We start from the raw sequence: 24978 nt of genomic DNA, 5'->3' as shown, positions 1-24978 counted from the left end.
TTGCAGGTATTTGTCTCATTGCTTGGAGGCAGTGTTTCTACTAGCATTAGATGGAGTTTTGTTTGCATAGTTTCTTTTGGTGTCAACCTTTTCTATACACTCCCTAAAGCAGCTTCATCACGCTCAATTCAATCTGTATCTGTTATGCCATCTGTATTTTTCTGTCTGGTTTCCTTTCCAGCTTCCTTGGAATAGGCATTCCTTTGTCTCTCCTAGGGAATGTCAGCCTTGGATGTCAGCATTTAGGGATGGAGTGCGGTCTGGAAATCTTGAATGTTTCGGTGATTTTTGTCTCCTTACGAGGCGAGGTTCCAATTAAGGTGGTAGCTTAGAGCAAATTTTGCAGTACTGTCGCAGCACTCTAGCGATGGAAGAGTTTTCTTGCATTCTAGATTGAGCTGACTCTCTTCAATGTACCTTCTTGGCAATCCCATATTTCTGAGGTCCCCAAATATTCTATTCCCAAGTTGTCTTCGGAAAATAACTAAATGCTCAATTCTAGAAAAGGGTTTGTGTCTGTAGTGGACACCTTGCTTCAGGCGTACAAGCCAGTCGCTAAGTATGCTTTCCAAGATTGTGGAGAGTGTATCTTAGTATTCAGCCTGAGGCTGTCCATGGCATTTTGTTCGGATGCCTTGCATTTTCTATCTTTCTCATGGTGCTTTATATATGGGCCTGTTTATCAGCTTCCTCTGGGTCACATTTTTGTGTGCTTCCCATTTTTTTTTTACTGGAAGCTTGTTTGTCATCCAGATGTTGAGCTTTTAGCTCCGGCTTTGGTTAGACTCGGACCAAATCTCAGGCCATTTTCTGCTCTGGGATATCGAAATTGGTTCTTGGGGTCTGGTAATTTTTTTTTGTTTTTGACCCTAGATTTTTCTGTTAGCTATTTCAGCAACAGCTTTTTTTCCTGAGTTATTCTTTTTAGGGTGTTTATTAATCAGGACAAAGGGGCCTATTTTAATAGGGTGCGAGCGGACATGATCCAATATTGCGGATCATGTTCGCTGCACATCAATAAATGCAGACAGCATACGCTGTCTGCATTCATCATTGCTGCAATACCGCCCCCTGCAGATTTGGCTGCTAGTAGGGGGTGTCAATCATCCTGATCGTATTCGATCAGGTTGATTTCTGTTCGCCCGCCTCAGAGCAGACGGACAGGTTATGGATCAGCTTGATAAATTTGCCCCAAAGTATCTTCTAGTACTTAGTACACCTCTTAGTTAACAGGTTTTCTTTAGAGAAAAATCTTTTCTTATGCCGGAATCTTTAGAGGCGAGGTTGCTACATTATCTGGATGTAGTCGGGGCATTGAAGTTCATCTTCCGCTTATTGTTTCAGCAGTATCTGTTTGTTGCTTTGGATAAGCATAAGGGTCAAAATGCATCTTCTTTTATGCTGGTCATGGTTGGAGAGTTAATGTTCTCAGAGCTTACTTGGTGGAGGGATAGTCGCCACTGTTTCTTATAGCTCATTATACTCGTTCTTGTCCTACTTCTTGGGTTTTCAAGAATGTGGTTTCAGTAGAGCAAATTTGCGAGGCTCAACATGGTTGTATTTCACACTTATACCATGATTTTTTATCAATTTGTTGTTTTTGCCTCAACTGAGGCCCTCTTTGGTAGGACTGGTTTCCATGGTTTAGTTTCTGGTAAATAGGTGCCTGTCTTTCTCCTGTTAAGTGTGGTCAGTCCACGGGTCATCATTACTTCTGGGATATTAACTCCTCCCCAACAGGAAGTGCAAGAGGATTCACCCAGCAGAGCTGCTATATAGCTCCTCCCCTCTACGTCACACCCAGTCATTCTCTTGCACCCAACTAATAGATAGGATGTGTGAGAGGACTGTGGTGATTATACTTAGTTTTATACCTTCAATCAAAAGTTTGTTGTTTTATAACAGCACCGGAGTGTGTTGTTCCTTCTCTGGTAGAGTTTGAAGAAGAATCTACCTGAGTTTTTTGTATGATTTTAGCCGGCGTAGTTAAGATCATATTGCTGTTCTCGGCCATCTGAGGAGAGGTAAACTTCAGATCAGGGGACAGCGGGCAGGTTAATCTGCAAAGAGGTATGTAGCAGCATATTTTCTGACAATGGAATTTGACTTGAGAAAATTCTGCCATTCCGATTTAATGTAATCTAACAGCCTTAAATGCAGTAGTAGCAACTGGTATTAGGCTGTCATGTATGTATATTTTACACTTCAGTATTCTGGGGAATGGCACTTCACTGGGATAATACTGTATGCATAAGACTTTAGCCTAATTTGCAGTGACTAGCAACAGGCTTTCTAATGTCATTTCATTTATTTGATGTTAAACGTTTTTGCTGGCATGTTAAATCGTTTAATTTTCTGAGGTACTGGGTGAAAAAATGTTTTGGGCACTGTTTTTTTCCACTTGGCAGTCGTTTTATTTAATTTAAGACAGTTTACTGATCTCCCTCACTGTTGTGTGTGAGGGGGAGGGGCCTATTTTGGCGCTTTTGCTACGCATCAAAAAATTTAGTCAGAAGTCTCTTGTCTTCCCTGCATGATCCGGTTCGTCTCTACAGAGCTCAGGGGTCTTCAAAACTTATTTTGAGGGAGGTAATCACTCACAGCAGAGCTGTGAGGTTGTAGCTGACTGTGATAAAAAACGTTTATTTCTGTACTTTTTTTCTGCTATCAGGGTTAGTTATCCATTGCTAAGGGGGGCAATCCTTTGCTAAAATTGTGTATTTACCGTAAAAGATTGATGTTATAGTTAGTTCTCAACTGTCATAACCTTTTTCTGTGTTTCTTAAAGGCACAGTACGTTTTCATATTATTTGTAAATTACTTTGAAAAGTATTTCCAAGTTGCTAGTTTAATTGCTAGTGTGTTTAACATGTCTGACTCAGAGGAATATCTCTGTGCTATATGTGCTAAAGCCAAAGTGGAGCCCAATAGAAATTTATGTACTAATTGCATTGATGCTACTTTAAATAAAGGTCAATCTGTACAAATTGAACATATTTCACCAAACAACGAGGGGAGAGTTATGCCGACTAACTCGCCTCACGTGTCAGTACCTGCATCTCCCGCTCGGGAGGTGCGTGATATTGTAGCGCCGAGTACATCAGGGCGGCCATTACAAATCACATTACAGGATATGGCTAATGTTATGACTGAAGTTTTGGCTAAATTACCAGAACTAAGAGGTAAGCGTGATCACTCTGGGGTGAGAACAGAGTGCGCTGTTGATAATAGGGCCATGTCTGATACTGCGTCACAGTATGCTGAACATGAGGACGGAGAGCTTCAATCAGCAGGTGACGGTTCTGATCCCAATAGAATGGATTCAGACATTTCTAATTTTAAGTTTAAACTCTAAAACCTCCGTGTACTGTTAGGGGAGGTTTTAGCAGCTCTAAATGATTGTAACACCGTTGCAATTCCAGAGAAATTATGTAGGCTGGATAGATACTATGCGGTACCGGCGAGTACTGACGTATTTCCTATACCTAAGAGGCTTACAGAGATAATTGCTAAGGAGTGGGATAGGCCCGGTGTACCCTTTTCCCCCCCTCCTGTGTTTAGAAAAATGTTTCCAATAGACGCCACCACACGGGACTTATGGCAGACGGTCCCTAAGGTGGAGGGAGCGGTTTCTACTCTGGCTAAGCGTACCACTATCCCGGTGGAGGATAGCTGTGCCTTTTCAGATCCAATGGATAAAAAAATTAGAGGGTTACCTTAAGAAAATGTTTGTTCAACAAGGTTTTATATTGCAACCCCTTGCATGTATTGCGTCTGTCACGGCCGCGGCCGCTTTTTGGTCCGAGTCCCTGGAAGAGACTCTTGACTCAATAACTATAGATGAGATTTCAAACAAGCTTAAGACACTTAAGCTAGCTAATTCATTTATTTCGGATGCCGTAGTACATTTAACTAAACTTACGGCCAAGAATTCCGGATTCGCCATTCAGGCACGCAGAGCACTGTGGCTAAAATCCTGGTCAGCTGACGTTACTTCTAAATTACTTAACATACCTTTCAAGGGGCAGACCTTATTCGGGCCCGGGTTGAAAGAAATTATCGCTGACATTACAGGAGGTAAGGGCCATGCCCTGCCTCAAGACAAAGCCAAACCTAAGGCTAGACAGTCTAATTTTCGTTCCTTTCGGAATTTCAAAGCAGGAGCAGCATCAACTTCCTCTGCACCAAAACAGGAAGGAGCTGTTGCTCGCTACAGACAAGGCTGGAGACCTAACCAGTCCTGGAACAAGGGCAAGCAGGCCAGGAAACCTGCTGCTGCCCCTAAGACAGCATGAATTGAGGGCCCCCGATCCGGGAACGGATCTAGTGGGGGGCAGACTTTCTCTCTTCGCCCAGGCTTGGGCAAGAGATGTCCAGGATCCCTGGGCGTTAGAGATCATATCTCAGGGATACCTTCTGGACTTCAAATCCTCTCCCCCAAAAGGGAGATTTCATCTGTCAAGGTTGTCAACAAACCAAATAAAGAAAGAGGCGTTTCTACGCTGTGTACAAGATCTTTTACTAATGGGAGTGATCCATCCGGTTCCGCGGTCGGAACAAGGACAAGGGTTTTACTCAAATCTGTTTGTGGTTCCCAAAAAAGAGGGAACTTTCAGGCCAATCCTGGATTTAAAAATCCTAAACAAATTCCTAAGAGTTCCATCGTTCAAAATGGAAACTATTCGGACAATCTTACCCATGATCCAAAAGGGTCAGTACATGACCACAGTGGATTTAAAGGATGCTTACCTTCACATACCGATTCACAAAGATCATTACCGGTATCTAAGGTTTGCCTTCCTAGACAGGCATTACCAGTTTGTAGCTCTTCCATTCGGATTGGCTACGGCTCCAAGAATCTTCACGAAGGTTCTGGGTGCTCTTCTGGCGGTACTAAGACCGCGAGGAATTTCGGTAGCTCCGTACCTAGACGACATTCTGATACAAGCTTCAAGCTTTCAAACTGCCAAGTCTCATACAGAGTTAGTACTGGCATTTCTAAGGTCGCATGGATGGAAGGTGAACGAAAAGAAGAGTTCTCTCTTTCCACTCACAAGAGTTCCCTTCTTGGGGACTCTTATAGATTCTGTAGAAATGAAGATCTACCTGACAGAAGACAGGTTAACAAAGCTTCAAAATGCATGCCGTGTCCTTCATTCCATTCAACACCCGTCAGTAGCTCAATGCATGGAGGTGATCGGCTTAATGGTAGCGGCAATGGACATAGTACTTTTTTGCACGCCTACATCTCAGACCGCTGCAATTGTGCATGCTAAGTCAGTGGAATGGGGATTACTCAGACTTGTCCCCTACTCTGAATCTGGATCAAGAGACAAGAAATTCTCTTCTATGGTGGCTTTCTCGGCCACATCTGTCCAGGGGGATGCCATTCAGCAGGCCGGACTGGACAATTCTAACAGACGCCAGCCTACTAGGTTGGGGCGCTGTCTGGAATTCTCTGAAGGCTCAGGGACAATGGAATCAGGAGGAGAGTCTCCTGCCAATAAACATTCTGGAATTGAGAGCAGTTCTCAATGCCCTTCTGGCTTGGCCCCAGTTAACAACTCAGGGGTTCATCAGGTTTCAGTCGGACAACATCACGACTGTAGCTTACATCAACCATCAGGGAGGGACAAGAAGCTCCCTAGCAATGATGGAAGTATCAAAGATAATTCGCTGGGCAGAGTCTCACTCTTGCCACCTGTCAGCAATCCACATCCCGGGAGTGGAGAACTGGGAGGCGGATTTCCTAAGTCGTCAGACTTTTCATCCGGGGGAGTGGGAACTTCATCCGGAGGTCTTTGCCCAAATACTTCGACGTTGGGGCAAACCAGAGATAGATCTCATGGCGTCTCGACAGAACGCCAAGCTTCCTCGTTACGGGTCCAGATCCAGGGATCCGGGAGCGGTTCTGATAGATGCTTTGACAGCACCTTGGACCTTCGGGATGGCTTATGTGTTTCCACCCTTCCCGATGCTTCCTCGATTGATTGCCAGAATCAAACAGGAGAGAGCATCAGTGATTCTAATAGCGCCTGCATGGCCACGCCAAATTTGGTAAGCAGATCTAGTGGACATGTCATCCTGTCCACCTTGATCTCTACCTCTGAAACAGGACCTTCTGATCCAGGGTCCCTTCAAACATCAAAATCTAATTTCTCTGAAGCTGACTGCTTGGAAATTGAATGCTTGATTTTATCAAAACGTGGTTTTTCTGAGTCAGTTATTGATACCTTAATACAGGCTAGGAAGCCTGTTACCAGAAAGATTTACCATAACATATGGCGCAAATACTTATATTGGTGCGAATCCAAGAGTTACTCATGGAGTAAGGTTAGGATTCCGAGGATATTGTCTTTTCTACAAGAAGGTTTAGAAAAGGGTTTATCCGCTAGTTCCTTAAAGGGACAGATTTCAGCTCTGTCCATTCTTTTACACAAACGTCTGTCAGAAGTTCCGGACGTTCAAGCTTTTTGTCAGGCTTTAGCTAGGATCAAGCCTGTGTTTAAAACTGTTGCTCCACCATGGAGTTTGAACTTAGTTCTTAATGTTTTACAGGGTGTTCCGTTTGAACCCCTTCATTCCATTGATTTCAAGCTGTTATCTTGGAAAGTTCTGTTTTTAATGGCGATTTCCTCGGCCCGAAGAGTCTCTGAGTTATCTGCCTTACATTGTGATTCTCCTTATCTGATTTTTCATTCAGACAAGGTAGTTCTGCGTACTAAACCTGGGTTCCTACCTAAGGTGGTCACCAACAGGAATATCAATCAAGAGATTGTTGTTCCATCTTTGTGTCCTAATCCTTCTTCGAAGAAGGAACGTCTGCTACACAATCTAAATGTAGTCCGTGCCCTGAAATTTTATCTACAGGCAACTAAGGTTTTTCGACAAACGTCTTCCCTGTTTGTCGTTTATTCTGGTCAGAGGAGAGGTCAAAAAGCTTCGGCTACCTCTCTCTTTTTGGCTTCGTAGCATAATACGGTTAGCCTATGAGACTGCTGGACAGCAGCCTCCTGAAAGAATTACAGCACATTCTACTAGAGCTGTGGCTTCCACTTGGGCCTTTAAGAATGAGGCTTCTGTAGAAAAGGGTTTATCTGCTAGTTCATTAAAGGGACAGATCTCAGCTCTGTCCATTCTGTTACACAAACGTCTGTCAGAAGTTCCTGACGTCCAGGCTTTTTGTCAGGCTTTGGCCAGAATTAAGCCTGTGTTTAAAACTGTTGCTCCACCATGGAGTTTAACCTTGTTCTTAATGTTTTACAGGGCGTTCCGTTTGAACCCCTTCATTCCATTGATATAAAGTTGTTATCTTGGAAAGTTCTATTTTTAATGGCTATTTCCTCGGCTCGAAGAGTCTCTGAATTATCAGCCTTACATTGTGATTCTCCTTATTTGATTTTTCATTCGGATAAGGTAGTCCTGCGTACTAAACCTGGGTTCTTACCTAAGGTAGTTACTAACAGGAATATCAATCAAGAGATTGTTGTTCCTTCTTTATGCCCAAATCCTTCTTCAAAGAAGGAACGTCTACTGCACAACCTGGATGTAGTCCGTGCTCTAAAATTTTACTTACAGGCAACTAAGGAATTTCGACAAACGTCTTCTCTGTTTGTCATTTACTCTGGGCAGAGGAGAGGTCAAAAAGCTTCCGCTACCTCTCTTTCTTTTTGGCTTCGTAGCATAATTCGTTTAGCTTATGAGACTGCTGGACAGCAGCCTCCTGAAAGAATTACAGCTCATTCTACTAGAGCTGTGGCTTCCACTTGGGCCTTCAAGAATGAGGCCTCTGTTGAACAGATTTGCAAGGCTGCAACTTGGTCTTCTCTTCATACTTTTTCCAAATTTTACAAATTTGACACTTTTGCTTCTTCGGAGGCTGTTTTTGGGAGAAAGGTTCTTCAGGCAGTGGTCCCTTCCGTATAAAGAGCCTGCCTGTCCCTCCCGTCATCCGTGTACTTTAGCTTTGGTATTGGTATCCCAGAAGTAATGATGACCCGTGGACTGACCACACTTAACAGGAGAAAACAAAATTTATGCTTACCTGATAAATTCCTTTCTCCTGTAGTGTGGTCAGTCCACGGCCCGCCCTGTTTTTTATGGCAGGTCTATAAAATTTTTTGAATTATACTCCAGTCACCACTGCACCCTTTGGCTTCTCCTTTCTCGTTGGTTCTTGGTCGAATGACTGGGTGTGACGTAGAGGGGAGGAGCTATATAGCAGCTCTGCTGGGTGAATCCTCTTGCACTTCCTGTTGGGGAGGAGTTAATATCCCAGAAGTAATGATGACCCGTGGACTGACCACACTACAGGAGAAAGGAATTTATCAGGTAAGCATAAATTTTTGTTTTTTCTTTGTCCCATACATTTTTCAAGGCCTTTTCAGCTTGGGTATTCCTAACAGTAATGAATCGTCGTGGACTTTCACCAACATTAGAAAGAAAAGAATTTATGCTTACCTGATAAATTTAACTTCTTTCGTGGTGGTGAAAGTCCACCAACCTTCCTAATTTTTAGTGGCACCTCCATTACCTTACTATACTTCTTACTACTTCCTCCTATTGGCTATACGAAATACTGGGAGGTATTTTAATGCTCTGGTGTAGGGTGTCTGTCTCCTCCTGGTGGCCAGGTGATGAATTCCCAACAGTAATGAATAGTTGTGGAAGAAAGCAATGAATTTCAGGTAAGCATAAATTGTGTGTTTTTTGTTTTATTTTTACTGCTTTTTAGCAAAGACTTGACTAATTGCAGTTTTTCATATTTACGAGCAAGTTGGGTTAGTTGTTCATTTGCTTTTGTGGTGTCTTCACAGGCAAAGTTGTGAAGCTCAGCCCCAAGGCAGAAGAGGTTGCCACTTTCTTTGCAAAAATGTTAGATCATGAGTACACTACAAAAGACGATTTCAGGAAAAACTTCTTTAAGGACTGGAAAAAGGTATGAAAATGACTTTTGCCTATCAGCTTTGTGTTAATATTTTTGATTAGTATTGAGTCTCTTGCATTTCTGCTAATCTCTTTTCTGTTCATTTTTACAGGAGATGACTGCAGATGAGCGCAACCTGTTAACAAACCTGAGTAAGTGCGACTTTAATGAGATGAGCCAGTACTTTAAAGCCCAATCTGAGGCCAGAAAACAGATGTCCAAGGAGGAGAAACAGGTACTTTTTTTTTTTTTTTTTTTTTTTTTTTTTTAACAGTGTGGTTTCAGTTCTATTAAGTGTAACTTATTCACAAACTTTTAAAAGTATGGCTCTTCTGTCTGCATGGAAGAAACAGTTTTGCCTGCAGTATCCCCTTCTATTCTTCCCTGTATATTGCTACACCTTTTGCCCTATGAGGATAAAAACAATGTTACAGGAATTTTCCAGGCACTCAGATATAAGTAAATCTTTTTCTTCCTTAAATAAGTGTATTTTTTGTGCTAAAAATGAAAGGATTTTAAACTATGGGGAGAGCTGAGAAAAGAGGATGTTTACACCCCTACCACACAGGCTAAAAGACTGATGATAATAAAAATATTAGTTTCTTTCTAATGACACGGTGAGTCCACGGATCATCTAATTACTATTGGGAATATCATTCCTGTCCAGCAGGAGGCGGCAAAGAGCACCACAACAAAGCTGTTAAATATCACCTTCCTTCCCTCCAACCCCAGTCATTCTCTTTGCCTACGTTAGAGCAAGGAAGTGGTTCTTAGGTGTTGGAAAGAAGATTCTTCAAGCAAGATTTTATTATTTTTCAAGCAGTGCAAGATTGTTCTGCTTTGTCCTAGGGTGTAGCCGTAGTCCATATCGGTCTCTTCAGTAGAGCAATGGTGGCTTTCAAGCAATGGGAACTTGTGGCGTACAATCCCCACTGTGCCTCTCATGTATTTAATGCTGCCCTATTTGTGCAAGCCTGAGTAAGATTACTCAGCAATAGCAGGCACTGGGGATGAGGAGATAAGGCTCAGAGGTGGTGTATTATTACTTTACTCCCTGCGGCTTTGGTAATACTTTTAGCTGATCGGGTGGTTATCATTGTAACGCCTACGATGGGCGGGGCGGGACTAGCTGAGGCGGCTTTTCTGTTGCGCACCTTTTTCCCCTTCATTTCCTGTGTTATGGAGCAGAGTTATAGCTGCGTTAGATACTAGCTGAGTAACGGTTACCGGTCTTCATTTTCAGATAGATAGCAGTTGAGTCCGTAATCACTCTGTTTTCAGTCAGGCAGGTAAGGACCTCAGCAAAGCTAAGCTGAGGTGTAGAGGTTGTCTGGAGGTTTTTTTTGTGATACATTATAATTTTATTGCTGAAAAATAAAGCAGTAAAGTAACAGTAACGTGTTTTTCTTTTACAAGATAAGATGAGTCCGCGGATTTCATCCTTCATCCCTTATGGGATATCGCCTCCTGGTCAGCAGGAGGAGGCAAAGAGCACCACAGCAGAGCTGTATATATATAGCTCCTCCCTTCCCTCTCACCCCAGTCATTCTCTTTGCCTGTGTTAGTGATAGGAAGAGGTAAAGTGAGGTGTTAGTTTAGATTCTTCAATCAAGAGTTTATTATTTTAAAATGGTACCAAAGTGTGCTATTTTTCTAAGGGTGTAGCTGTATTCATTGTCAGCCTCTAGAGTAGAGCTACAGGTGGCTTTAAAGCAATGGGAACTGGTGGGGATTTCGCCTCACTGTGCCTCCCATACTTGTGCTGCCCTTCTGGATTATGGTCTTGGCATATAGTAACTAAGGCCCTTCTGTGTCAACTCATGCTGCTCAGCATTGAGTTAAGTGCAGTCTTTATTTTTCTGGGTGCTATCTCAGATGTGGCTTTATGTTTTCTGTTGGGGACAGATCCTAGGCTCTCTGAGGACAGAGCTTTCTTGCCAACAGAGTGTGAGTTCTCTTGGAGTTAATGTAGAACCAACACTTATGTTATGTTCCTGGCTGCGTGTTATATTATAGTCCCACTAAAAGGGCACATGTCTATTTTTTTGATCTGGAAAGATTTTGGCTGACGCTGGTGATTGTTACCGGAGACTCCTGTGCATGATTGTGGACACTAGTGACAACACAATGGGAGTTAAAAGACATTGCTGCAGTCGACCGCATGGGTTATATTTATTGCTTTGCCCCGGTCTGATAGTTTTTTATTATGGCGCGGTTGACAGTTTTTTTCTTTGGGCCTAGAGCAACACCCACAAAGGGCGGGACGTTCTTTGGCGCGCTGGGGCTGGAGAGAGGCCGCACAGTGTTCATTTCTGGAAAGTCCCGACTGTTAGTAGGTGCTGTCTGAGAGACGCCACAACCACATGGTTACAAAGCAAGCGGTCTTGGGCGTCGTCGTATTGATCCGGAGCTTGTATTCAAGTCTGCTTGGTGGATTGAGGGGGCAGGTAGGCACCTCAGCAGAGCTGAGGTGTCTGAAAACAGTGTTCTTAACTGCTTTTTCTTTCATGTAATTAGCAAGAGTCCATGAGCTAGTGACGTATGGGATATACATTCCTACCAGGAGGGGCAAAGTTTCCCAAACCTCAAAATGCCTATAAATACACCCCTCACCACACCCACAATTCAGTTTTTACAAACTTTGCCTCCGATGGAGGTGGTGAAGTAAGTTTGTGCTAGATTCTACGTTGATATGCGCTCCGCAGCAAGTTGGAGCCCGGTTTTCCTCTCAGCGTGCAGTGAATGTCAGAGGGATGTGAGGAGTATTGCCTATTTGAATGCAGTGATCTTCTTCTAAGGGTCTATTTCATAGGTTCTCTGTTATCGGTCGTAGAGATTCATCTCTTACCTCCCTTTTCAGATCGACGATATACTCTTATATATACCATTACCTCTGCTGATTCTCGTTTCAGTACTGGTTTGGCTATCTACTACATGTAGATGAGTGTCCTGGGGTAAGTAAGTCTTATTTTTTGTTACACTCCTAGCTATGGTTGGGCACTTTGTTTATAAAGTTCTAAATATATGTATTCAAACATTTATTTGCCTTGACTCAGAATGTTCAACTTTCCTTATTTTTCAGACAGTCAGTTTCATATTTGGGATAATGCATTTTAATTTAACATTTTTCTTACCTTAAAATTTGACTTTTTCCCTGTGGGCTGTTAGGCTCGCGGGGGCTGAAAATGCTTCATTTTATTGCGTCATTCTTGGCGTGGACTTTTTTGGCGCAAAAATTCTATTTCAGTTTCCGGCGTCATACGTGTCGCCGGAAGTTGCGTCACTTTTTGACGTTATTTTGCGCCAAAAATGTCGGCGTTCCGGATGTGGCGTCATTTTTGGCGCGAAAAAATATGGGCGTCACTCTTGTCTCCACATTATTTAAGTCTCATTTTTTATTGCTTCTGGTTGCTAGAAGCTTGTTCTTTGGCATTTTTTCCCATTCCTGAAACTGTCATTTAAGGAATTTGATCAATTTTGCTTTATATATATATATATGTTGTTTTTTCTCTTACATATTGCAAGATGTCTCACGTTGCATCTGAGTCAGAAGATACTACAGGAAAATCGCTGTCAAGTGCTGAATCTACCAAAGCTAAGTGTATCTGCTGTAAACTTTTGGTAGCTATTCCTCCAGCTGTTGTTTGTATTGATTGTCATGACAAACTTGTTAAAGCAGATAATATTTCCTTTAGTAAAGTACCATTGCCTGTTGCAGTTCCTTCAACATCTAAGGTGCAGAATGTTCCTGATAATATAAGAGATTTTGTTTCTGAATCCATAAAGAAGGCTATGTCTGTTATTTCTCCTTCTAGTAAACATAAAAAATCTTTTAAAACTTCTCTCCCTACAGATGAATTTTTAACTGAACATCATCATTCTGATTCTGATGATTCCTCTGGTTCAGAGGATTCTGTCTCAGAGGTTGATGCTGATAAATCTTCATATTTATTTAAAATGGAATTTATTCGTTCTTTACTTAAAGAAGTCCTAATTGCTTTAGAAATAGAGGATTCTGGTCCTCTTGATACTAAATCTAAACGTTTTAAATAAGGTTTTTAAAACTCCTGTAGTTATTCCAGAAGTTTTTCCTGTCCCTGATGCTATTTCTGCAGTAATTTCCAAAGAATGGGATAATTTGGGTAATTCATTTACTCCTTCTAAACGTTTTAAGCAATTATATCCTGTGCCGCCTGACAGATTAGAATTTTGGGACAAGATCCCTAAAGTTGATGGGGCTATTTCTACCCTTGCTAAACGTACTACTATTCCTACGTCAGATTTTGGTTTGGGCGGAATCCAGCTCCTGTCTAATCTCTGCGGTTCATATTCCAGGTGTAGACAATTGGGAAGCGGATTATCTCAGTCGCCAAACGTTGCATCCGGGCGAATGGTCTCTTCACCCAGAGGTATTTCTTCAGATTGTTCAAATGTGGGAACTTCCAGAAATAGATCTGATGGCGTCCCATCTAAACAAGAAACTTCCCAGGTATCTGTCCAGATCCCGGGATCCTCAGGCGGAGGCAGTGGATGCATTATCACTTCCTTGGAAGTATCATCCTGCCTATATCTTTCCGCCTCTAGTTCTTCTTCCAAGAGTAATCTCCAAGATTCTGAAGGAATGCTAGTTTGTTCTGCTGGTAGCTCCGGCATGGCCTCACAGGTTTTGGTATGCGGATCTTGTCCGGATGGCCTCTTGCCAACCGTGGACTCTTCCGTTAAGACCAGACCTTCTGTCACAAGGTCCTTTTTTCCATCAGGATCTGAAATCCTTAAATTTAAAGGTATGGAGATTGAACGCTTGATTCTTGGTCAAAGAGGTTTCTCTGACTGTGATTAATACTATGTTACAGGCTCGTAAATCTGTATCTCGAGAGATATATTATAGAGTCTGGAAGACTTATATTTCTTGGTGTCTTTCTCATCATTTTTCCTGGCATTCTTTTAGAATACCGAGAATTTTACAGTTCCTTCAGGATGGTTTAGATAAGTGTTTGTCCGCAAGTTCTTTGAAAGGACAAATCTCTGCTCTTTCTGTTCTTTTTCACAGAAAGATTGCTATTCTTCCTGATATTCATTGTTTTGTACAAGCTTTGGTTCGTATAAAACCTGTCATTAAGTCAATTTCTCCTCCTTGGAGTTTGAATTTGGTTCTGGGAGCTCTTCAAGCTCCTCCGTTTGAACCTATGCATTCATTGGACATTAAATTACTTTCTTGGAAAGTTTTGTTCCTTTTGGCCATCTCTTCTGCCAGAAGAGTTTCTGAATTATCTGCTCTTTCTTGTGAGTCTCCTTTTCTGATTTTTCATCAGGATAAGGCGGTGTTGCGAACTTCTTTTGAATTTTTACCTAAAGTTGTGAATTCCAACAACATTAGAGAAATTGTGGTTCCTTCATTATGTCCTAATCCTAAGAATTCGAAGGAGAAATAGTTGCATTCTTTAGATGTTGTTAGAGCTTTGAAATATTATGTTGAAGCTACGAAATCTTTTCGTAAGACTTCTAGTCTATTTGTTATCTTTTCCGGTTCTAGAAAAGGCCAGAAAGTTTCTGCCATTTCTTTGGCATCTTGGTTGAAATCTTTAATTCATCTTGCCTATGTTGAGTCGGGTAAAACTCCGCCTCAGAGAATTACAGCTCATTCTACTAGGTCAGTTTCTACTTCCTGGGCGTTTAGGAATGAAGCTTCGGTTGACCAGATCTGCAAAGCAGCTACTTGGTCCTCTTTGCATACTTTTACTAAATTCTACCATTTTGATGTATTTTCTTCTTCTGAAGCAGTTTTTGGTAGAAAAGTACTTCAGGCAGCGGTTTCAGTTTGAATCTTCTGCTTATGTTTTTCATTAAACTTTATTTTGGGTGTGGATTATTTTCAGCAGGAATTGGCTGTCTTTATTTTATCCCTCCCTCTCTAGTGACTCTTGTGTGGAAAGATCCACTTCTTGGGTAGTCATTATCCCATACGTCACTAGCTCATGGACTCTTGCTAATTACATGAAAGAAAACATAATTTATGTAAGAACTTACCTGATAAATTCATTTCTTTCATATTAGCAAGAGTCCATGAGGCCCGCCCTTTTTTTGTGGTGGTTATGATTTTGTATAAAGCACAATTATTCCAATTCCTTATTTTATATGCTTTCGCACTTTTTTTATCACCCCACTTCTTGGCTATTCGTTAAACTGAATTGTGGGTGTGGTGAGGGGTGTATTTATAGGCATTTTGAGGTTTGGGAAACTTTGCCCCTCCTGGTAGGAATGTATATCCCATACGTCACTAGCTCATGGACTCTTGCTAATATGAAAGAAATGAATTTATCAGGTAAGTTCTTACATAAATTATGTTTTTTCACTTTTGCATGCAATACTGTCGGTAGCTCCATCCGGAAGGTAGCTTGGGTACTGACAGCTATCTTTCATATATTTTGCAAATAATTTTAGTATTTTTATTTTTAAAGAGACAAGTCAAGTTGTTTTTATTTTTCTGTTAAATCATGGATTCAGATATGACTCAAACTGTCCCATGTTCTATGTGTTTGAATGCCACTGTGGAACCTCCTGTTCCTTTTTGCCCTTGTGTTGAGAGGGCTTTGCATTATAAAGACCACTTTTTTTTTTTTTTTTTTTTTTTTTTTTTTTTTTTTATACATCATTGCATAAAGCGGATGCTTCTCAAGAGTCTACAAATGAGATGCAGAGTATGCTGCAGCTTTCTCCCCAAGTGTCACAGCCTTTAACACCCGCTCAAGCGGTGCCAGGTGTTTTTACCAGTTTCTGCCGTATTTACATTAAGACATTGCTGCAGTGATGTCTTCTACTCTTTCTGATGCGTTATCTAATTTTCCTATATCGCACGGCAAGCGTACGAGAAGGGACAATTGTGTGGTCAATTCAGCCTCTGATTCTTTGATGGCGATTGAGGACGTACCCTCCCGCAGTGAATTGGAGGGCACGGAGGTCCTGTCTGAAGGTGAACTCTTTGATTCTGGGAGTGCCTTGCCCCTGACTGATTCAGAGTTCTCATTCAGGTTTAAGCTTGAACACCTTCGCCTATTACTGAGGCAGGTGTTGGTTACTCTGGATGATTGTGACTCAATAGTTGTGCCTCCAGAAAAATTGAGTAAGTTGGACAAATTTGGAAGTTCCTTCTTACTCGGATGTTTTTCCCGTTCCTAAGAGAACTTCGGAGATCCTTACTAAAGAATGGGAGAGGCCAGGTATTCTGTTCTCCCCTTCTATTTAAAAAAAAAAAAATGTACCCTATAGCAGACTCTATTAGGGATTCTTGGCAGACGGTTCCCAAGGTAGAGGGAGCCATCTCTACCCTGGCCAAACGGACTACTATCCCTATTGAAGATAGTTGTGCTTTTAAGGACCCTATGGATAAGAAGTTGAAGGGTCTCCTTAAGAAGATGTACGTTCACCAAGGATTCCTTTTGCAACCGGCGGCCTGTATTGTTAGTTACCACTGCGGCCGCTTATTGGTTTGATGCCCTGGAAGAGTCTTAAGACGGAGACTCCTTTGGAAGAGATAAAGGATCTGATTAAAGCTCTTAAGTTAGCAAATTTGTTTATTACGGATGCTTCTCTGCAGATTACTAAATTGGCGGTTAAGAGTTCGGGCTTTGCCATCTTAGCACGCAGGGCTTTATGGTTGAAGTCTTGGTCTGCGGATGTGTCCTCCAATTCTAAGGTTTTGGCTTTTCCTTACAAGGGGAAGATCCTGTTCGGGCCTGACTTGAAGGAAAATATTTCAGATATCACGGGAGGCAAGGGTCATCTCCTCCCTCAAGACAAGAAATCCAAACTGAGAGGGCGACAGAGTAATTTTCGCTCCTTTCGGAATCTCAAGGGAGTCCCCTCCTCTTCCACTAAACAGGGAGGGAATTATTCTCAAACCAAGACCACTTGGAGGCCCAACCAACAAGGGTAAACAATCCAAGAAGCCTGCTGCTGCTCCCAAGTCAGCATGAAGGGTCGGCCCCCAATCCGGGACTGGATCTAGTAGGGGGCAGATTATCTCTTTGTCCAGGCTTGGATTAGAGATGTTCAGGACCCTTGGATATTGGACATTGTGTCTTAGGGGTATCAGTTGGAGTTCAGAAATTCTTCCCCAAGAGGAAGGTTTCTTCTTTCTCGATTATCTGCAGACCAGATAAAGAGGCGTTCTTACATTGTGTAGGAGACCTTTCTCTCCATGGGAGTAACCTGTCCTGTTCCAATACGGGGACAGGGGTTTTATTCAAATCTATTTGTAGTTCCCAAAAAAAGTGAACGTTCCGACCTATTTTAAACTTCAAAAGTCTAAACAAGTTTCTCAGAGTTCCATCCTTCAAGATGGAAACTATTCGTACCATTCTTCCATTGATCCATGACTTCGTACCATTCTTCCATTGATCCATGACTACCTTGGATCTAAAGGATGCATATCTTCATGTCCCTATCCACAGAGATCATCACAAGTTCCTGAGGTTTGCCTTTCTAGACAAACATTTTCAGTTTGTGGCTCTTCCTTTCGGTCTGGCCACGGCACCCAGGATTTTCACAAAAGTTCTGGGTTCTCTACTGGCGGTTCTAAGACCGCGGCGCATTGCAGTGGCGCCTTATCTGGACGATATTCTGATCCAGACGTCTTATCAGCTAGCAAAGTCTCATACCGACATTGTTCTATCCTTTCTGAGGACTCACGGGTGGAAGGTGAATCTGGAAAAGAGTTCACTAGTTCCACCGACAAGGGTTCCTTTCTTGTGAACTCAGATCGACTCTATCCATGAAAATCTTTTTGACGGAGGTCAGAAAATTTAAAGATTCTGAATACATGCTGAACACTTCAGTCCAATCCTCGGCCGTCAGTGGCTCAGTGCATGGAGGTAATTGGATTGATGGTAGCGGCAATGGACATCATTCTGTTTGCTCTGTTTCATCTCAGGCCCCTGCATCTGACAATGCTCAGGCAGTGGAATGGAGATTATACAAATTTGTCTCCTCAAATAAATCTAGATCAGGAGACAAGGTACTCTCTTCTATGGTGGTTGTCACTGGGTCATCTATCCCAGGGAACATGCTTCCGCAGACCCTTATGGGTGGTATGGGTCTATGGACTCTAACGCAGTCTCTCCTTCCCATCAATATCCTAGAGTTGAGAGCAATTTTCAATGCTCTTCAGGTTTGGCCTCAGTTGGCTTTGTCCAAATTCATCAGATTCCAGTCGGACAACATTACAACTGTAGCTTACATCAATCATCAGGGAGGAACAAGGAGTTCCTTGGCGATGACAGAAGTAGCCAAGATAATTCAGTGGGCAGAATCTCACTCTTATCTGTCAGCGATCCACATCCCAGGTGTGGAAAACTGGGAAGCGGACTTTCTGAGCAGACAGACTTTTCATCCAGGAGAATGGGAACTCCATCCGGAGGTATCTGCCAAACTGATTCTCAGATGGGGCAGGCCGGAGTTGGATCTTATGGCGTCTCGTCAGAATGCCAAACTTCCGATACGGGTCCAGGGACCCCCAGGCCGAGCTGATAGATGCCCTGGCAGTACCTTGGTCTTTCAGCCTAGCTTATGTGTTCCCTCCATTTGCTCTCCTTCCCCGGGTGATTGCTCGAGTCAAACAGGAGAGGGCATCGGTGATCCTCATCGCTCCGGCGTGGCCTTGCAGGACTTGGTATGCTGACCAGGTGGACATATCCTCTCAGCCACCATAGAAGCTTCCATTGAGGACAGACCTTCTAATTCAGGGACCCTTCCTTCATCCGAATCTAGTTTCTCTACAGCTAACTGCTTGGAGGTTGAACGCTTGATTTCTCCAACATTGGTGTGTGCGGTCCACGGCGTCATCCATAACTTCTGGGAATATTCTCCTCCCCAACAGGAAATGGCAAAGAGCACAGCAAAAGCTGTCCATATAGTCCCTCCCAGGCTCCGCCCCCCCAGTCATTCTCTTTGCCGCTCTGAACAAGTAGCATCTCCACGGAGATGGTGAAGAGTATGTGGTGTTTAGTTGTAGTTTCTTCTGTTATGTGTGATCAGTCCACGGGTCATCATTACTTCTGGGATATAACTCCTCCCCAACAGGAAATGCAAGAGGATTCACCCAGCAGAGCTGCATATAGCTCCTCCCCTCTACGTCAGTCCCAGTCATTCTCTTGCACCCAACGACTAGATAGGATGTGTGAGAGGACTATGGTGATTATACTTAGTTTTTATGACTTCAATCAAAAGTTTGTTATTTTAAAATAGCACCGGAGCGTGTTATTACTTCTCTGGCAGAGTTTGAGGAAGAATCTGTCAGAGTTTTTTACTATGATTTTAACCGGAGTAGTTAAGATCATATTGCTGTTCTCGGCCATCTGAGGGAGGTAAAGGCTTCAGATCAGGGGACAGCGGGCAGAGGAATCTGCATTGAGGTATGTAGCAGTTTTTATTTTCTGAATGGAATTGATGAGAAAATCCTGCCATACCGTTAAAATGACATGTATGTATACACTTCAGTATTCTGGGGATGGTATTTCACCGGAACTACTCTGTTAAAGGTCACTAATCCTTTTTAATAACTATTTATCATGTTAAACGTTTTTGCTGGAATGTAGAATCGTTTACATTGCTGAGGTACTGTGTGAATAAATATTTGGGCATTATTTTCCACTTGGCAGTTTTTTTTGCTTTATTTGTGACAGTTTCGTTTCTCTTCACTGCTGTGTGGGAGAGGGAGGGGCCGTTTTGGCGCTCTTTGCTACGCATCAAAAAATACCAGTCAGTTACTTTTATTTTTCCTGCATGATCCGGTTCATCTCTGATAGATCTCAGGGGTCTTCAAACTTCTTTGAAGGGAGGTAAATTCTCTCAGCAGAGCTGTGAGAATTCTTATAGTGACTGTGAATAAAAACGTTGCTTTGTATTTTTTATGTCAAATTTAATTATTGTTATTTTACTAATGGGAACAAACCTTTGCTAAAAGTTTTGTTGTTTTAAAGTTTGATGCTATAACTGTTTTTCAGTTCACTATTTCAACTGTCATTTAATCGTTAGTACCTCTTTGAGGCACAGTACGTTTTTTGCTAAAAAAGATTATAACCAAGTTGTAAGTTTTTTGCTAGTGTGTTAAACATGTCTGACTCAGAGGAAGATATCTGTGTCATTTGTTCCAATGCCAAGGTGGAGCCCAATAGAAATTTATGTACTAACTGTATTGATGCTACTTTAAATAAAAGTCAATCTGTACAATGTGAACAAATTTCACCAAACAGCGAGGGGAGAGTTATGCCGACTAACTCGCCTCACGCGGCAGTACCTGCATCTCCCGCCCGGGAGGTGCGTGATATTTTGGCGCCTAGTACATCTGGGCGGCCATTACAGATAACATTACAAGATATGGCTACTGTTATGACTGAAGTTTTGTCTAAATTACCAGAACTAAGAGGCAAGCGTGATCACTCTGGGGTGAGAACAGAGTGCGCTGACAATGCTAGGGCCATGTCTGATACTGCGTCACAGCTCGCAGAGCATGAGGACGGAGAGCTTCATTCTGTGGGTGACGGTTCTGATCCAAACAGATTGGACTCAGATATTTCAAATTTTAAATTTAAATTGGAGAACCTCCGTGTATTACTAGGGGAGGTCTTAGCAGCTCTCAACGATTGTAACACCGTTGCAATACCAGAGAAACTGTGTAGGTTGGATAAATACTTTGCGGTACCGGCGAGTACTGACGTTTTTCCTATACCTAAGAGACTAACTGAAATTGTTACTAAGGAGTGGGATAGACCCGGTGTGCCGTTCTCACCCCCTCCAATATTTAGAAAGATGTTTCCAATAGACGCCACCACTCGGGACTTATGGCAAACGGTCCCCAAGGTGGAGGGAGCAGTTTCTACTTTAGCTAAGCGTACCACTATCCCGGTGGAGGATAGCTGTGCTTTCTCAGATCCAATGGATAAAAAATTAGAGGGTTACCTTAAGAAAATGTTTGTTCAACAAGGTTTTATATTACAACCCCTTGCATGTATCGCGCCGATTACGGCTGCGGCAGCATTTTGGATTGAGTCGCTTGAAGAGAACCTTAGTTCATCTACGCTAGACGACATTACGGACAGGCTTAGAGTCCTTAAACTAGCTAATTCCTTCATTTCGGAGGCCGTAGTACATTTAACCAAACTTACGGCTAAGAACTCAGGATTCGCCATACAGGCACGTAGGGCGCTGTGGCTAAAATCCTGGTCAGCTGATGTTACTTCTAAGTCCAAATTACTTAATATACCTTTCAAGGGGCAGTCTTTATTTGGGCCCGGTTTGAAAGAGATTATCGCTGACATTACAGGAGGTAAGGGCCACGCCCTACCTCAAGACAAAGCCAAAGCTAAGGCTAGACAGTCTAATTTTCGTCCCTTTCGGAACTTTAAAACAGGAGCAGCATCAACCTCCACTGCACCAAAACAGGAAGGAGCTGTTGCTCGTTACAGGCAAGGCTGGAAGCCTAACCAGTCCTGGAACAAGAGCAAGCAGGCCAGGAAACCTGCTGCTGCCCCAAAGACAGCATGAACCGAGAGCCCCCGATCCGGGACCGGATCTAGTGGGGGGCAGACTCTCTCTCTTCGCCCAGGCCTGGGCAAGAGATGTTCAGGATCCCTGGGCTCTAGAGATCATATCGCAGGGATACCTTCTAGACTTCAAATTATCTCCCCCAAGAGGGAGATTTCATCTGTCAAGGTTGTCAACAAACCAGATAAAGAAAGAAGCGTTTCTACGCTGCGTACAAGATCTGTTATTAATGGGAGTGATCCATCCGGTTCCGCGGTCGGAACAAGGACAAGGGTTCTACTCAAACCTGTTTGTGGTTCCCAAAAAAGAGGGAACTTTCAGGCCAATCTTAGATTTAAAGACTCTAAACAAATTCCTAAGAGTTCCATCGTTCAAAATGGAAACTATTCGGACAATCTTACCCATGATCCAAGAGGGTCAGTACATGACCACAGTGGATTTAAAGGATGCTTACCTTCACATACCGATCCACAAAGATCATCACCGGTATCTAAGGTTTGCCTTCTTAGACAGGCACTACCAGTTTGTAGCTCTTCCATTCGGATTGGCTACGGCTCCAAGAATCTTCACAAAGGTTCTGGGTGCCCTTCTAGCGGTACTAAGACCGCGAGGGATTTCGGTAGCTCCGTACCTAGACGACATTCTAATTCAAGCTTCAAGCTTTCAAACTGCCAAGTCTCATACAGAGTTAGTTCTGGCATTTCTAAGGTCGCATGGATGGAAAGTGAACGAAAAGAAGAGTTCTCTCTTTCCTCTCACAAGAGTTCCATTCTTGGGGACTCTTATAGATTCTGTAGAAATGAAGATTTACCTGACAGAAGACAGGTTAACAAAGCTTCAAAATGCATGCCGCGTCCTTCATTCCATTCAACACCCGTCAGTATCTCAATGCATGGAGGTGATCGGCTTAATGGTAGCGGCAATGGACATAGTACCTTTTGCACGCCTACACCTCAGACCGCTGCAATTATGCATGCTAAGTCAGTGGAATGGGGATTACTCAGATTTGTCCCCTACTCTGAATCTGAATCAAGAGACCAGAAATTCTCTTCTATGGTGGCTTTATCGGCCACACCTGTCCAGGGGGATGCCATTCAGCAGGCCAGACTGGACAATTGTAACAACAGACGCCAGCCTACTAGGTTGGGGCGCTGTCTGGAATTCTCTGAAGGCTCAGGGACTATGGAATCAGGAGGAGAGTCTCCTTCCAATAAACATTCTGGAATTGAGAGCAGTTCTCAATGCCCTTCTGGCTTGGCCCCAGTTAACAACTCGGGGGTTCATCAGGTTTCAGTCGGACAACATCACGACTGTAGCTTACATCAACCATCAGGGAGGGACAAGAAGCTCCCTAGCAATGATGGAAGTATCAAAGATAATTCGCTGGGCAGAGTCTCACTCTTGCCACCTGTCAGCAATCCACATCCCGGGAGTGGAGAACTGGGAGGCGGATTTCTTGAGTCGCCAGACTTTTCATCCGGGGGAGTGGGAACTTCATCCGGAGGTCTTTGCCCAAATACTTCGACGTTGGGGCAAACCAGAGATAGATCTCATGGCGTCTCGCCAGAACGCCAAACTTCCTCGCTACGGGTCCAGATCCAGGGATCCGGGAGCAGTTCTGATAGATGCTTTGACAGCACCTTGGAACTTCAGGATGGCTTATGTGTTTCCACCCTTCCCGCTGCTTCCTCGATTGATTGCCAAAATCAAACAGGAGAGAGCATCAGTAATTCTAATAGCACCTGCATGGCCACGCAGGACTTGGTATGCAGATCTAGTGGACATGTCATCCTGTCCGCCTTGGTCTCTACCTCTAAGACAGGACCTTCTGATACAGGGTCCATTCAAACATCAAAATCTAACTTCTCTGAAGCTGACTGCTTGGAAATTGAACGCTTGATTTTATCAAAACGTGGTTTTTCTGAGTCGGTTATTGATACCCTAATTCAGGCTAGGAAGCCTGTTACCAGAAGGATTTACCATAAAATATGGCGGAAATACCTATACTGGTGCGAATCCAAAGGTTACTCCTGGAGTAAGGTTAGGATCGCTAGGATACTGTCTTTTCTACAAGAAGGTTTAGAAAAGGGTTTATCAGCTAGTTCATTAAAGGGACAGATTTCAGCTCTGTCCATCTTGTTACACAGACGTCTGTCAGAAAATCCAGACGTCCAGTCCTTTTGTCAGGCTTTAGCTAGGATCAAGCCTGTGTTTAAAGCTGTTGCTCCACCATGGAGTTTAAACTTAGTTCTTAACGTTTTACAGGGTGTTCCGTTTGAACCCCTTCATTCCATTGATATAAAAATGTTATCTTGGAAAGTTCTGTTTTTAATGGCTATTTCCTCGGCTCGAAGAGTCTCTGAGTTATCAGCCTTACATTGTGATTCCCCTTATCTGATTTTTCACTCAGACAAGGTAGTTCTGCGTACTAAACCTGGGTTCTTACCTAAGGTAGTCACTAACAGGAACATCAATCAAGAGATTGTTGTCCCATCCTTGTGTCCAAATCCTTCTTCAAAGAAGGAACGTCTTTTACACAATCTGGATGTAGTTCGTGCCCTCAAGTTCTACTTGCAGGCAACTAAAGATTTTCGTCAAACTTCTTCCTTGTTTGTCGTTTACTCTGGACAGAGGAGAGGTCAAAAAGCTTCTGCTACCTCTCTCTCTTTTTGGCTTCGTAGCATAATACGTTTAGCCTATGAGACTGCTGGACAGCAGCCTCCTGAAAGAATTACAGCTCACTCCACTAGAGCTGTGGCTTCCACTTGGGCCTTTAAGAATGAGGCCTCTGTTGAACAGATTTGCAAGGCTGCAACTTGGTCTTCACTTCATACTTTTTCCAAATTTTACAAATTTGACACTTTTGCTTCTTCGGAGGCTATTTTTGGGAGAAAGGTTCTTCAGGCAGTGGTTCCTTCTGTATAATGAGCCTGCCTTTCCCTCCCGTCATCCGTGTACTTTTGCTTTGGTATTGGTATCCCAGAAGTAATGATGACCCGTGGACTGATCACACATAACAGAAGAAAACATAATTTATGCTTACCTGATAAATTCCTTTCTTCTGTTGTGTGATCAGTCCACGGCCCGCCCTGTTTTTAAGGCAGGTAAAATATCTTTTAAATTATACTCCAGTCACCACTTCACCCTTGGTTACTCCTTTCTCGTTGATTCTTGGTCGAATGACTGGGACTGACGTAGAGGGGAGGAGCTATATGCAGCTCTGCTGGGTGAATCCTCTTGCATTTCCTGTTGGGGAGGAGTTATATCCCAGAAGTAATGATGACCCGTGGACTGATCACACAACAGAAGAAAGGAATTCAGGTAAGCATAAATTATGTTTTTTATTCTACTATCAAGAGTTTGTTATTTTAAAATAGTGCTGGTATGTACCATTTACTCTGAAACAGAAAGAGATGAAGTTTTGTTTATGAGAGGAGTATGATTTTAGCAGCAGTAACTAAAATCGATTGCTGTTCCCCCCCAACTGAAGTTCTCTCAGCTCAACAGTCCTG

General features: G+C 42.9%; 1 protein-coding gene across 1 annotated transcript in view; it reads left to right on the top strand.

Annotated features, from left to right (window-relative positions):
• Positions 1-24978, top strand: part of TOP1 (DNA topoisomerase I) — a 268572-nt gene that overhangs the window by 73248 nt on the left and 170346 nt on the right. Inside the window, exons 10-11 of the mRNA XM_053714593.1 lie at positions 8817-8938; positions 9039-9161. Coding sequence (XP_053570568.1) covers positions 8817-8938; positions 9039-9161 — 245 coding nt within the window. The remainder of the gene's footprint in view (positions 1-8816; positions 8939-9038; positions 9162-24978) is intronic.

This window comes from Bombina bombina, chromosome 1 (genome assembly GCF_027579735.1).
Source record: "Bombina bombina isolate aBomBom1 chromosome 1, aBomBom1.pri, whole genome shotgun sequence".
Classification (NCBI taxonomy): Eukaryota; Metazoa; Chordata; class Amphibia; order Anura; family Bombinatoridae; genus Bombina; species Bombina bombina.
This window is presented reverse-complemented; position numbering and strand designations above follow the sequence as displayed.